The following is a 14,328-nucleotide window of genomic DNA, read 5'->3' on the forward strand; positions in this document are numbered from 1 at the left end:
TTCCTTCTGGAAGTCCTCCAGGGATTCCTTCTGGAAGTCCTCCAGGGATTCCTTCTGGAAGTCCTCCAGGGATTCCTTCTGTAAATCCTCCAGGGATTTCTTCTGGAATTCCTCTAGGAATTACTTTTGGAATCTCTCCAGGAATTCTTTCATGAATTCGTCCAGGCAATTTCTGAACGAAATAAAAATGTGAAATAGCACTAGATTTTGCGGGGTTTTGCCCTCGACTATCCTCGAACGGAGACAGATGTTGTTAACGTTTCACCAACTTGAAATCGATGAAGGAAAGAACAGAACAGAACACCGATTTACTTGAACAGTTCTATAATTTGCAATACGCGTTTACACGTGTGTATGCTGCATTATAGTGTCTCCTGTCAGAAAATGTTGCGCAATGTATTTGATAGCGATTCAAGGGGTATGATATATGAGTCATGACATTGGTATTAGTAGACATATATGAAAATAATATGTTATTCTGCAACTATTTCCGTGAAAACAAAAAAGTTTGAAACTTAGATTAAACAATTACAAAATGTTGTCGAATGAGCAGAACTAATAAAACGTCCTAAGTTTCAAACAGAATTTAATTACATTTTTTGTATGTATATCTTCGTGTAAGATTAACAAAAACATAGCATACCATAGTATAGCTTGTGAATTCATTCACATTGATCTCCAGTGTTGCATTAGTTTGCGTGTATTATAACTTCCACCACAGTCGGTAAATACAACACCAATATGCATTGTCCGTTCGTATTGTCAGAAGAGTGCAAAGATTGGTGTGGTGCGATTCGTCAGCAACAAATTTTACTCGTCTTTTTTAGCCGTCCAAAACCTGGATAAATAGCTGTCCGAACCGTGATTAATTGGCTGCATTGGAACGCATAGTGACCACCGATTACCTATTACAACTTGAAGAAGGGGCCACCGGCTGATAGACGCATCATAATGGCAAAAATGGCGTTTCAACACCAGGCGGGGACCGCGATGGAGTGCCTCAGCGTAAGTACAATGAATGATGCATATGAAACGAACGAACGAGTGCTGCTATAGCTTCTGCTGGAGTATGGGGCAATGTTGCCAATCTGATTGAGTTGGTTAACAGGTTGGTATGAACTCGTTGGAGGTCGCATTTCACGAATACAACCCTGATGTTTTGTTTATAAATCAATTTACGAAATGATTTCAGATGCAAAAGTTTATATGTTGTTTGGAAATGTTATTCTAAGCTGATTCATAACTGAGTTGTTATAATTCAGGAATACAAATTAGTAATAATTTGGAAATCCATATGAACAATACCAAAATTTTATATTTGAAGATCCTACGACTAGCTCGCTTGCTGTTATTGGTTAGATCTCACAAGAGCTAAATATGATATGATAATGATATTCCTGGAGTAAATTTGAAGTATTGTTTTCAGATATTTTTTTATTATAAAACACCAGATGAGAACAGCATCGTTTCAAAGTTGCATGGTTCTAACTACCCAAGTGTTGCTTTGTAAGCTATCAAACACAAGGATCGCCATCATTCAATTTTCAATAGTTGAATTATTATAATAAATAGTTATCTTTATTGGTATCGAAGGGTAGAAAAATTTCATATGAATCCCTTTTTTCATTTCATCATATACATGAACTTTAACTAAGAGCTAATTCTTCACACTATTCCTTAAGATATCTCTCCTGAAACTCTTTAAGGAATTTCTATTGAAATTCCTTGAGGAACTCCTCCAGAAACACCTCCTCCAGGGGTTCTTCCAAGATTTTTTTTTTTTATTCGTTACAGGGTTTCTCCAGGAACTTCTTCAGAGCTTCCTCCAAGAGCTCCTCCAAAGATTTCTCCAGGGACTCTTCCAGGGATTTCTCTAGGGACTGTCAGGCATTCCTGCAGGAATTATTTCGGGAATTTCTACTGGCATTCTTTTTGATTTTTTTTTTCGGAATTCCTGAAGAAAATTATTCATAAACTTCTTTATGAATTCCTCCAAAAACCCAATCAATGAATCCTCCAAGGAATTCCTCTAGCAATTCCTTTAAGAATTTTTTCTTTATTTAAAATCTTCGAAGAATTTCCCTTGGAATTGCTGGAGAGATTTCTTCTGAATTCCTTCAGGATTTTCGTCTCAAATTTCTTTAGGGATTTCTCCAGAAACTTCTTCATTGATTTTTAAAGGAACTCCTTCAGGGACTGCTCCAGGAACTCCTTCGGAGATTTCTTCATGGCTTTTTGCAAAAACTCTTCATAAATTCCTGCAGGAATTTCTCCTAGAATTGTTTGTGGGATTTTTCCTGGAATTCCTTGATGGATTCCTATATAAACTCCATCAGGGATTCCTCCAGGAACTTTTTCAATGATTTCTCCAGGGATCCTTCGGAGATTCCTTCTTGAGTTCTTCCAGGAATTCCTTCAGGGATTTGACTGGAAATCTTTGAGCATCTGAACCTCTCGAATTCGTTTGTGCACCGCTTGTGCATTAGCGTCATTTTTTTACTCGAACCGTACACTACGTCAGCGGGTTGTTTTCAGCGTGATGCATTAGGAAGGTTAATTTTCGAATTGACAAGATTTTTGCTTCAAGTTTGAGATCCACTGTTCAATGGACAAGGAAACTAAATTATATGTCTTTCTTACAATTAGATAAAAAAGGGCCCATATAGCCGTGGCGGTAAATGCACGGGTATCCAGCATGACCATGCTGAGGGTGACGGGTTCGATTCCCGATCGGTCCAGGATGTTTTCGTAAAGGAAATTTCCTTGACTTCCTTGGGCATAGAGTATCTTCGTGCCTGCCACACGATATACGCATGCAAAATTATCATTGGTAGAGGAAGCTCTCAGTTAATAACTGTGGAAGTGCTCATAGAACAAGCTGAGAAGCAGGCTTTGTCCCAATGAGGACGTAACGCCAAGGAGAGAGAGAGAGAGAGAGAGAGAGAGAATTAGATAAATTCAATGAATTCAACAAGTTTGCAATATTTTTGATTAAGTTTGCTGAAAACAGTATGTAAATTGCTATAAAATTCCCGGAATCCGTCGAAGATTCTTCGACTTTTTAATAATCTCTAAAAAAGTTGTTGACTTCTAAGGGAACTTTTGAAAATGTGTAATGAAGAGTTTGGGATTTCAACCAGAGTTCCTCGCAGCATTTCTGCAGGACATTTTCACGCGGCCTCTGCGGTAGTACCTCCAGGGAATTTCTTCCAGAGGTTTTTCCGATATCCTTCCAAATCCTTCCGAAAATCCTTCCAAAATTCCTTCAGGAGTTTCTCTTGATGTTTTTTTGAGATTGCTTTCCAAGTTTCTCTCGGGATGTTTGGGAGATTGTTGCAGAAGTTCTTCCAGAGAGTTTGTCGATGTTTCTCTTGGACTTCCTCGCGGGATTTCGCCCGTAGCTCCTCCCTGGCATTTTCTCTCAGGTTTTCAGAAATACCTTTTTGAATTTCCTTAATATTTCCTCCCGAGATTACACCCAGGGCCATTTTGCAAGATGTACCTGTTTTACTCAGAATTTTCTCCCGAGATTTCTCCAACAGGTATAAGCGGAATTTCTTTCAACTATTTAAGAAATTCCAATGAGGGAAAGACTGGGTCTCCAGTTAGCCCTTAACCTTTTGGAGCCGATTTTTTTCGCCGCTGTCGACGCAATCTCGCTGGTGTCGAACACGTTTGTTAGGCTCGGTTTCATCGCCGGGGTCATATATGACCCCTCCGGCTCCAAAGGGTTAAATTAATAACTGTGGAAGTGCTCAAAGACTTAGTGTGAAGCAAGGCAGGCCAAATCCTAGTGCGGACGTAGATGAAGAGAAGAAGAAGGAGGATCTGTTTGGAAAAACATCTAAAAAAAAACACGTGAAAATTTCCATGAGAATCGTCAGCAATAGCTCCTGCAGAAATCCCAAATAGGCCATTCCGAAGAATTCCAGGATAAATTCGGAAAAACTTTGAGAAGCATCTCAGGACCGACAAGGGACGGAATTTTCTGAGAAAAATTCTTCTGAGGAAAATCTCAGGCGAAACTTTAAATGAAATCTCACAAGAACCTATAAGAAACATCCCAGCTGAATTTCCCCATAAGACAGCGTTTCTCAAACTATGGGTACATACATCCTGAGCGAAACTTTTGGACAAAACGCAGAAGGAACTCCGAAAAAAATCATTGAGGGGCTCTGAGAGCAATAACAGGAAACATTCTAGAAAGAATTTCTGTATGATCCCCGTGAGAAACTCCAGGAGAAATCGGTTGGAATTCAGGAAACCTTTGAAGATTCTCAAGGAAGAATCCCGTAAAGAATTCTTCGAACCTTGAGAAAATGCCGGTAGAAATCTGGCAGAATTTTCGGGAGAAATAAAAAATGACGTGAAAAAAATCGGAAGAAATCTTGTGAGAGATCTTGCAAAGCATTCCTAGAGTAGTTTCTAAAGAAGTTCCAAAAAGAAACCCTTATGGAATGTCTGGAAAAAAATCCATCAAAAATAACCCCAGTACCAAAAGTCTTACAATGTTAAAACGTATTTTGCAGAACTTTAGTCAAAAATATCAAAAGTAAAATAACTAGTATTTTCGAGAATCTGAAAAGGTATCATTTATTTATCTTGAAAGTTATTTACCACCACGAATCATACACAAAGTATATGATTTTCTGGCAATTTTCCCCAGATAATTCAGGAGGTATTTTCAAGTTCTGAAAGCTGGCTTCTATTTTAAAGACTGTTTTCTTCGAACACTTCCTAAAATCTTTCAAAGATAATAATTACGAAAAACATATCAGAATTGCAGAGATCAGAGCTTTGTGGAGGTTTCGCTCGTCAGGAATACACTGAAATTTTACCATCAACCAGACAATAATTTCGCCAAAAAACCAGATCATGACTCTGATAAGAATTTAGTCAAAAAAAAATCTTAGAATTGACTTGTGACAAAATTATTTCGTCCTGCGAAGGACATCACAACTCCCGGCAATTTTGATAATCTTAAAATGTTATCTCATAAAAATTTTGATCAAGTGCACCGCATGGCAGTTTGTTCCCAAAAAGTGCACCGCGAGACAAAGGGTCTCAAAATTCCTGCTATATAGTATATATCTTTGGAAACTTAGTATATAATGTGCCAATATTTGGGAGTATCTTAGCTGAATCTGTTCAAAAAACATGGAGAAATGTGAATTAGAGCAAGTAACTTTTCTTAATTTTGAACTTGTAGTGTCCAGATATACGTCTGGTTTAGACCTGTGGTATTTAGCATATTCTCTGAGTTACTTAACTCTATCAATATCAACTGTGACATGTATACACCTGTACGAATACCCCTATATAAACCCTGTAATAAAGACATGCATTGAGTTGTAGTTTGAACAGTAAACTAATACGCGTGCTGTGTTACTCTGGTATCAAGAAGTCCCCTCAATAGTGAAACATAAAAGTGGTACGAGGATAAAGCAGTACAGACAATCGGTTTGGAAGTGCTATTGTGCATAGTGTACGGAATTGGGCTGTATTTGATAGCGTTCGAAGTGTTGATTGCTTTGTGTAGGAATTCTACAGCAAAACGCCCTTCAGTTTAGTCTATTAACTCGTTTCAAGCCCGTCGGTCGCTGTTAGTTGTTGCTGTGATCGGTCGTGTGGTGCTATTTAAAGTGGTTGCAGAAAGCCTTGAAGTGATTGGGGTCTTGGCGTAAGTATCGCAAGGCGGTTCAAAGAAAGAAAAGGCTGTAAGGTGATATTTAGTGGTGTGATCTGGCGAAGTGAGAAGTAAGCGCGGAATTAAATGCCGGTCGATTTGCGACGCTACCCGCCATCTCATTATTTTTCTGGGCTGCGCTTTTGTAGCGCCATCTTTGTATGTTGAGGTGCATAGAGTTTTGAGAAAGTTAAATTGTAGCTTTTTGAAGGCTGCTTTGTTGGTGTTTAAAGGTGTTTTAGAATTACCTGTTGAGCAGTAAAATCCATTTGAAAATTGAAGTGTGGGGAAAAATACCTGTGGTGTGAGCATTTCTACGAATCCTAAGCTGAGGTCTGTGTGTGACATCCCTTCAGGAAAAACGGTCTACCGATTCGGGAGGTATTGCTGCGCATCCCTGGAGCCGGAAACATCTTTGGACGCCTCGTTGGACACCATTTAATCGCCGAGTAAAAAGGTACGTGCCTCCATTTGCTTTTCTATTATATATTGAGCTGTTAACCTTTGTTGCACTCTGTGATTGTGTTATCAGGTGCAATGGCGTTGATTGGATCCATTGACCCGTACGTGCCAGGCTCGTCTTTTACAAATTACGTTGAAATGGTTGAGCATTTTTTCTCATCTAACAAAATTGAGCCTTACCGTAAAAAAGATATTTTTATCACGTTAGCTGGCATAACAGTTTTCGAAGAGATTAAACTATTGTACCCGGCCACAGATTTGAAAACTTTGTCCTACGAAGACATCACGAAGAAGTTGAAAGAGAGGTACGACAAAGTCGATTCTACTATTGTCCTCCGATACAAGTTTAGGTGTAGGAAACAGGGTCCTTCTGAAACGGGAGAAAATTTCGTACTCGCGATTAAATTGTTGGCTGAATCATGCGAATTCGGCACTCATCGCGACGACGCCATTCGTGATCAATTGGTGTTTGGAGTGTATGACAGAGAACTTCAGAACGAAGAGAACTTGACTGCTAGAAATGCTGAACGATTGATTAAAAATAGCGAGATTACGGTTTCCCAAGCACGTGCAATTAATTCCGAGGTTTCTGTAAATTCAGTTAAGCACCGGTTGGGCCACAGAGATGGCCGCAGAGATAGATATCGCGATAGGGAGCGTAGCCGAAGTAATGATTACCGTGGAGGACGTAGGACGTACAACGAAAGATCGCGGTCCGGTGATAGGTCAGTTAGCCGTGGAAGATATGCAAATTTTACTTGTCATTTTTGTAAAATGAAGGGTCATATACAAAAGAACTGCTACCGTTATAAAAACAGCCAGAAAAATACGGTGAAATTTGTAGAAGACAACAACGCCAAAACGGAACGGGTGCACGAGTATTTCAAGCGACTAAACGTGGATTATAGCAGCGGAAGTGACGATTCAGGTGAATATCCTTGTCTCATGGTGGCGTCTATTAATAGTGTTAGCGAACCTTGTCTCCTTGAGGCCAGCATTGAAGGAAAGAGAGTTTCAATGGAGGTCGATAGTGGATCGGCCGTATCCGTGATGAGCAAGAAAGAGTTCATGAGCTGTTTCAGCCATATTGCATTGCGAAACTGTAGAAAAAATTAATTGTTATTAACGGCTCTAATCTTGAAGTTTTTGGAAAAGTTTATGTAACAGTTTCAGTCAATGGAAAAACTGCTAAAGTAGAGCTCATCATTTTGGATGGCAAACATAATTTTATCTCTTTAATTGGCAGAGATTGGTTGGATGTTTTTTGTGCTGGATGGAGGAATAAGTTTTCTTCTTTTGTGTCTATTAACAATGCTGTGGTTCAAGATAACAAAGAAAAAATTGTGAGTGATATTAAAACCACTTATTCAAATTTGTTCAAAAGGGATTTTGAAACCTATTGTTGGTTTTGAGGCAGATTTGGTACTTCGAGAGAACACTCCGATTTTCAAAAAAGCCTACGAAGTGCCATACCGTTTGAAAGAAAAAGTGTTAGATCACTTCGATATGCTAGAAAAAGACGGCATCATTACACCAGTGAAGACCAGTTTGTGGGCGTCACCAGTTGTAGTAGTCATTAAAAAGGATAATGACATTCGACTGGTCATAGACTGTAAGGTGTCCATCAACAGGGTGTTAATTCCTAACACATATCCTCTTCCTACTGCTCAGGATCTATTCGCATCTATAGCGGGATGTAAAGTGTATTGTGCCCTTGATTTGACTACAGCTTACACTCAGCTAAATCTTTCGGAGAAATCTAGACAATTTGTTATAACAAACACAATTAAGGTGAAACGGGACGCCGTGTTATTTTTCCTATCTTGCCTCTCTTTCTAACAATTTGCCTCGCGATTTTGAAGATGGTAATCTCGAGTTCTATCGCACTGAAGATGCTGAAAAACAATCAGCATATGCACTGCAAGTGAGCATACACAGTGATAGGTTTTTGTTGCAAAATATGAAGTAGAATCAGAGATTACCATCTTAGTAGCAAAAGAGCAATGGCGGATATTTTCCCGACCGTCCCGTCCGCCCTTAAAGGACTATATTCATATAATCGACTACCTCAGGGGGCATCCTCCAGTGCTGCGATATTCCAGCAGATCATGGACACGATTTTAGAAGGCCTTGATTTTGTTTTTTGCTATCTTGACGATGTGTTGATCGTTGGAAAAGATTTTGATGACTGCCACAACAAATTATTACTCGTATTAGACAGAACAGAACAAAGCTAACATTAAAGTGAACTTCAAAAAGTGCAAATTTTTCGTTGAAGAGTTACCCTACCTTGGTCATATTGTGACGGAACAGGGTCTTTTGCCAAATCCCGAAAAGGTTCAGACAATTCAGGAAGCAAAACCGCCGACTAACTCAACAGAGTTAAAAGCATTCCTAGGGCTTATCAATTTTTATGGGAAATTTTTGCCAAATTTGTCATCGGTTTTAAGCCCTTTGTACAGGTTGTTGCGAAAGGATGCTAGATTTGAATGGACCGAACCGTGTCATGACTCATTTAGAAAATGTAAGAAAATGTTGCTTAATGCTGATATCTTAACTCTTTATGATCCCAAAAAGCCGATAGTAGTCAGCAGTGATGCTTCATCTTACGGTCTCGGAGGAGTTATATCCCACGTTGTTGACGGAGAGGAAAAACCCATATGTTTTACCTCGTTTTCCCTAAATAGTGCCCAAAGGTCGTATCCCATACTTCATTTAGAGGCTTTAGCTGTGGTTTCGACAGTCAAAAAGTTCCACAAGTTTTTATATGGGCAAAAGTTTACCATCTTTACCGACCATAAGCCATTGATTGGGATACTTGGAAAACCAGGACGAAATTCCATTTTCGTTACCCGGCTGCAACGTTATATTATGGAATTGGCAATTTATGAATATGACATCATATACAGGCCCTCGCAAAAGATGGGAAATGCAGACTTCTGTTCGCGATTTCCGCTGAAAGACGAGGTCCCTGGTAATTTTGAAAAACATTGCATTAAAAGTCTAAATTTTTCTAACGATTTCCCAATCGATTTTGAGATGATAGCTCAAGAGACTACTAAGGATTTATATCTACAACAAATAATGTTTTTTATTAAAAACGGGTGACCTGAGCGAATCGATAAATGCTTCAGGGATATATACTCTCAGCATCATGATTTGGAGGAGGTGGATGGTTGTTTACTTTTCCAGGATCGGGTGGTAATACCAGGATCGTTGCAAAGAAAGCTGCTAAAACTCCTTCATGCCAATCACGCGGGGATAGTAAAGATGAAACAGCAAGCCAGGAAGCATGTCTATTAGCCTGGTACACGGTTTATATGGGAAAATATAAAAAATGGAAAAACTCCAACTCCTGTATACTTTTTGAGCTCCATTTTGGTCCCATATCAACTGTGCAAAATTTCAGATCGATCGAAAAAACTATATTTTAGCGCCCGCCATTCTTAGTTTTTCATACGATTTACTATGGGGAAAATTTACCTCTTCAAAGAAAAATCGCTTGAGGTCAACCATTGATGCCTAAAAATAAGTCGTTGAATGATTTCTGTAGATAACTTCACGAGGAATCAGACCACCGAAGACCGCAAAGCGATGCGACATTCGTGGAAAAAGTTATTAAGCCTTACCCGATCGATAAAATGACGAGATTTTATTATTTATTGTTATTCCTTACGTGTTAAACAGCGTGGGCATGTCATTCGGTTTTCAGTCAATAACTTTTTCCACATGTCTTCGATCGCTTTGCGGTCTTCAGAGGGTTTGTTCCTCGTACAATTTCCAACAGAAATCATTCATCGCTATATTTTTAGGGGTTAAGGGGCAACCTGTGGTGATTTTTCTTTAAAAAAGTGATCTTCCCCATAGTAAATCGTATGAAAATTAAAAACGGCTGGCGCTAAAATATAGTTTCTCCGATCGAGCTGAAATTTTGCACAGTTGATATGGGGCCAAAATGGAACTCAACAGGAGTAAAATGTATTTTGGTGTCCCACACTAATGTCTATTGGTTCGGTATGAATGATGATGTGGAATCGTATGTGAAACATTGTGATATTTGCATGAAAATGGTAGTTGTTTCTGAAAAGCAATTTCTCAGTGAATGGACACCAACTAATAAAGTCTATGGTAGAATTCATGCTGATTTTTTCTATTTTGAAAAACAAACCTTTTTGTTGATTGTTGACAGCCATTCTAAATGGATGGAGATTGATTGGATGAGGTTTGGATCAGATGCAGGAAAGGTTATAAAAAAATTCATTGCTTTCTTCGCCAGGTTCGGTTTACCAAACATACTTGTGACCGACAATGGGCCACCATTTAACTCAAAACAATTTGTAGATTTTTTTGAGAGGCAAGGTATTCAAGTATTGAAAAGTCCTCCATACCACCCTCAAAGTAACGGACAAGCGGAGCGTTTGGTAAGGGTGACGAAAGAAGTCTTGAAAAAGTTTCTTATGGATAGTGAATTTAGAAATCTGGATTTACAGGACCGATTGAATTATTTCCTATTCAATTACCGAAATAGCTGTTTGACATCAACAGGAGAATATCCTTCGGAAAAGGTTTTAGGATACAAGCCCCGAACATTGATAGATTTAGTAAATCCCAAAAATCGATTTCAACATCAGTCAACTGAGAGACCAATATCCACTGAATTAAACCCAATTGAGCCTTTGATTGAGCATGATAACCCAGATCCTTTTACAAAGTTGGTAATCGGGGACAAGGTATATTATAGGAATTTTAGGGATAATGAGTGTCAGCGATGGATTGAAGCAAAATTTATTAAAAGACTTTCTAAAAATATGTTTCAGATCGCGATCGGATCTCACCCAGTTTCGGCCCACAAGGGGCAACTGAGGGTGCCTGCGAAGACTGAACGGCGCAAAGTGGCGCTTCAGTCGGTGTCAAGGCGTGGGACGAAGAGAAGCTGGGACCGTTCAGAGGAGGAATTCGATCTTCCAATACCTGGCTCTTCTTTCGAAGCACCTCCACCGTCACGAAGTGAAGCCCACCCAGATGCGTTACGTTCGTCGTCGATGCAGAGCACAAATACCTCAGAACGAAGTGATAGATCTATAGTCAGGCGATCAATGCGGAACAAGAAGAAAAAAGTGGATAACAATTTTGTATATTTTTGAACTTGAATGGATTAAGCTTTTAATTAGTTTGCATGAAATGTTTTTCTTTTAAATTTTTGAACTAGGATATAAGAGTGTTGAATTCGATAAGATTTAAATGAATCTCAAATGGGTATTAGGTTTAAGCTTAAGAGGAAAGGTACTGTAGTGTCCAGATATACGTCTGGTTTAGACCTGTGGTATTTAGCATATTCTCTGAGTTACTTAACTCTATCAATATCAACTGTGACATGTATACACCTGTACGAATACCCCTATATAAACCCTGTAATAAAGACATGCATTGAGTTGTAGTTTGAACAGTAAACTAATACGCGTGCTGTGTTACTCTGGTATCAAGAAGTCCCCTTAATAGTGAAACATAAAAGAACTCTTGGCCATATTGGAAATAAATTGCTCAGCAGTGTACCCGTTTATCGATTTCCAATGCCATAATTCCAAATCCAACGGGAGTTCATAGAAGAATCTCTGGCGCGAACCTAACTCTAGCTAAATGGATTTCTTCCGAGGTTTTCAGCTAAGTTTTTGAAGATCCTCCATAAATTTATTGTAAAACAATCTGGTAAGGGATATCCTTGGATATTGACTGCTTCCTGAACAAATATGTCTTTCTGACAAGGTTCGAGGTACGTTGGATCCTTCAACGCTCGCGATTAATTCCTTTCTAAATGTTTGGTTGACGTGAGATCCATTGTAGATTTTACTCGTTATTGTTTGGAACAGCCCAAGAGCTCTCCCAGTTCACTATAAATCCACCAGAAAAAATAGCCTGGGATCTAATCAGGAACATTCCAATGGTTCTATCGTTAATGTACCTCATTTTTTAAAATAATGTTTATATCAATAGTTTGGATGCAATATTGTGATTTCATTTATTTATGTATTTAGAACGTTTTCATAAAACGTTTTGTGTGTTCACAGCCAGAAAGAGCGGAGGTGGACACGTCCACATATATTATAAACTCATACTTTCAGCAATCAACTGTTTCAAAAAATCTTGCACATTTCCATTCCAGATTCCCATCACCCTGCACAAGGAAAAAGATGTAGACGAAGAAGGTCGCGAGGTGCTGAAGTGTGGTTTCAAAATCGGTGGAGGCATCGATCAAGACTTTAAGAAAAGTCCTCAGGGATATACTGACTACGTAAGTCTGTTGCCATGAAACAACATGGTGTTTCGATAAAACTAAGCTCAATCAGATAACCCAAACCTTCTTCACAGGGTATCTACGTAACGGAGGTCCACGAAGGAAGTCCCGCGGCAAAGTCCGGCCTGCGAATGCATGATAAAATTTTACAATGCAACGGGTACGACTTCACCATGGTTACCCACAAGAAGGCCGTCAGCTATATTAGGAAAAACCCGGTGCTTAATCTGCTGGTGGCGCGAAAGGGAGTTACCTCAACCTAAACACACACAACTATACAACATCACGTCGCTGAGCCGAAGGCGTAGACTTTTTGTTACAATTAGGTATTACTACTATTAGATCGTATATATTAGCTTTTAGTGGATATATGTATGGCACCGCTGCCGGATAGGTCATCATGCCCGTGTTAGAGTATAATTTCGAAGAAAGTTTTGAACGGTGCATTCGCTAGCTTTTTTATGAAGATTACATTATTCATTACACAGCAAACCTTGACACAAAAAATGGTAGATTGAGCAGCTGAGAAACCTCCACAAGATTATTACCAAAATCCTTAGCTGTAGGGTCATTCGATTTTTCTCTATGCTAGTTTGGGTATGCATACACTACAGGGAATTAGCTCTCTATTGCGTTTACTTTTGATTTTAATAAACTTTATTCAATGTTTCGTTGTAGGTTTAACTTAGTAAGCAGTCTTTTAAAGCTAAACTCAATCAACTACGTAATAATTTTCTTCATCAACAATCATTGAAATCATTGTTTTATGACTTCTAGGGATTATAAGAAATAGGTATCTCAATGTTTGGAAAACCTTTATTTTTACTGATGATGAATATTGTGTGAAAAAATGAGATTTATTCAGTTCTTAAAAAATATAAAACAAGAATGAGCCGTTTGTTTTTGCAATGGTCCAAACAATCTCCATATCGTAACAGTGTATTCAGAAGTCTTCCAGAAGTTCATTTCAAAATTAGTTAAAAATGTATGTCTTGGAGTAAAGTATTCAGCATCTTACTCTAACAGGAATTCATGTTCACCTCTTAATGATATGTTGAATGCAACAATCGTTGCTAATTTCGAATTTGCCTAGCATAGAGAAGAGTCGCAAATGTCCCATCAATTCTAACTAATTGAAACAAGGAAGCCGAACATTCGTAATAGATAAGAAGTAACTGTTTATCTAATTTTATATAGCCTTAAATGGGAATGAATGCATGCCAAAGTAAACATAGTTCACCATTACCTGGTAGAAAATTAGAGAAATCCTTTTGTTGCAAAAAAATATATAGCTACCTACTGGGGATGGCCAAAATGTTTGGGACAGGCAACTTTTTTTTCTCTCACAAAAAAGTTGAACATGCTATAACTTTTCATAGAGAGCATCAAAAAATCTCAAATTTTGACTGTTTATCAACCTATTATATGTGCATCATTGCAATGATGCATTGGTACAAATTTGGGCTATTTTTTAGACAACTCATTTTTGAGCTGTCATATCTCGGAAAGCAGTGAACTGAATTGAATGAAATTTTGAACGTACACTAACAATATACAAATGCTTCACAAGCTATTAAAACATAGATACTTTTTGAACGTTGAAAAAAGCTATCATGGATTGACACTTTTTGGATTTTTCTCGAAAAAAAGTATTTTTTTTACGTCAATGTCAATAAATTTTAGTGTTGATGTTCAAAGATTTTCCACTTCTGTTCTCAAGTTATCTTCAATCAGATATATTAGAGCCTATTTAGATTAAAGAAGGAACACCTTTAGTTTTTTTTTGTTTTTATTTATGTGTATTTTAACTTAGAGCTAATTCTACATTTAAAACCCCGATTTAATCCACCTATGGTGAACAGAACCCTTCTTACACTTATTAAAATTA

The 14,328-nt window shown here is 38.3% G+C and overlaps 2 protein-coding genes across 2 annotated transcripts in view; both read left to right on the plus strand.

The window, feature by feature from the left end:
* Positions 1-14,328, plus strand: part of LOC115253479 (KAT8 regulatory NSL complex subunit 2) — a 598,461-nt gene that overhangs the window by 84,647 nt on the left and 499,486 nt on the right. The gene's annotated exons all lie outside the window — the stretch shown is intronic.
* LOC109410785 (tax1-binding protein 3 homolog) lies at positions 731-13,670 on the plus strand. The gene is made up of 3 exons (XM_019684315.3): positions 731-1,005; positions 12,309-12,437; positions 12,515-13,670. Exons 1-3 carry the CDS (start codon positions 952-954, stop codon positions 12,701-12,703), a joined length of 372 nt encoding a protein of 123 aa, XP_019539860.1. The 5' UTR covers positions 731-951; the 3' UTR covers positions 12,704-13,670.

This window comes from Aedes albopictus, chromosome 2 (assembly GCF_035046485.1).
Source record: "Aedes albopictus strain Foshan chromosome 2, AalbF5, whole genome shotgun sequence".
In the NCBI taxonomy this organism is placed as follows: Eukaryota; Metazoa; Arthropoda; class Insecta; order Diptera; family Culicidae; genus Aedes; species Aedes albopictus.

What these genes read in the sequence shown, in the direction of transcription:
- LOC109410785 (XM_019684315.3), top strand. Translation starts at nt 952, where the DNA reads ATGGCAAAAATGGCGTTTCAACACCAGGCGGGGACCGCGATGGAGTGC. An exon ending in CCGCGATGGAGTGCCTCAGC is followed by an intron (nt 1,006 to 12,308) that starts GTAAGTACAATG and finishes TTTCCATTCCAG; the next exon opens with ATTCCCATCACCCTGCACAA. An exon ending in CTCAGGGATATACTGACTAC is followed by an intron (nt 12,438 to 12,514) that starts GTAAGTCTGTTG and finishes CCTTCTTCACAG; the next exon opens with GGTATCTACGTAACGGAGGT.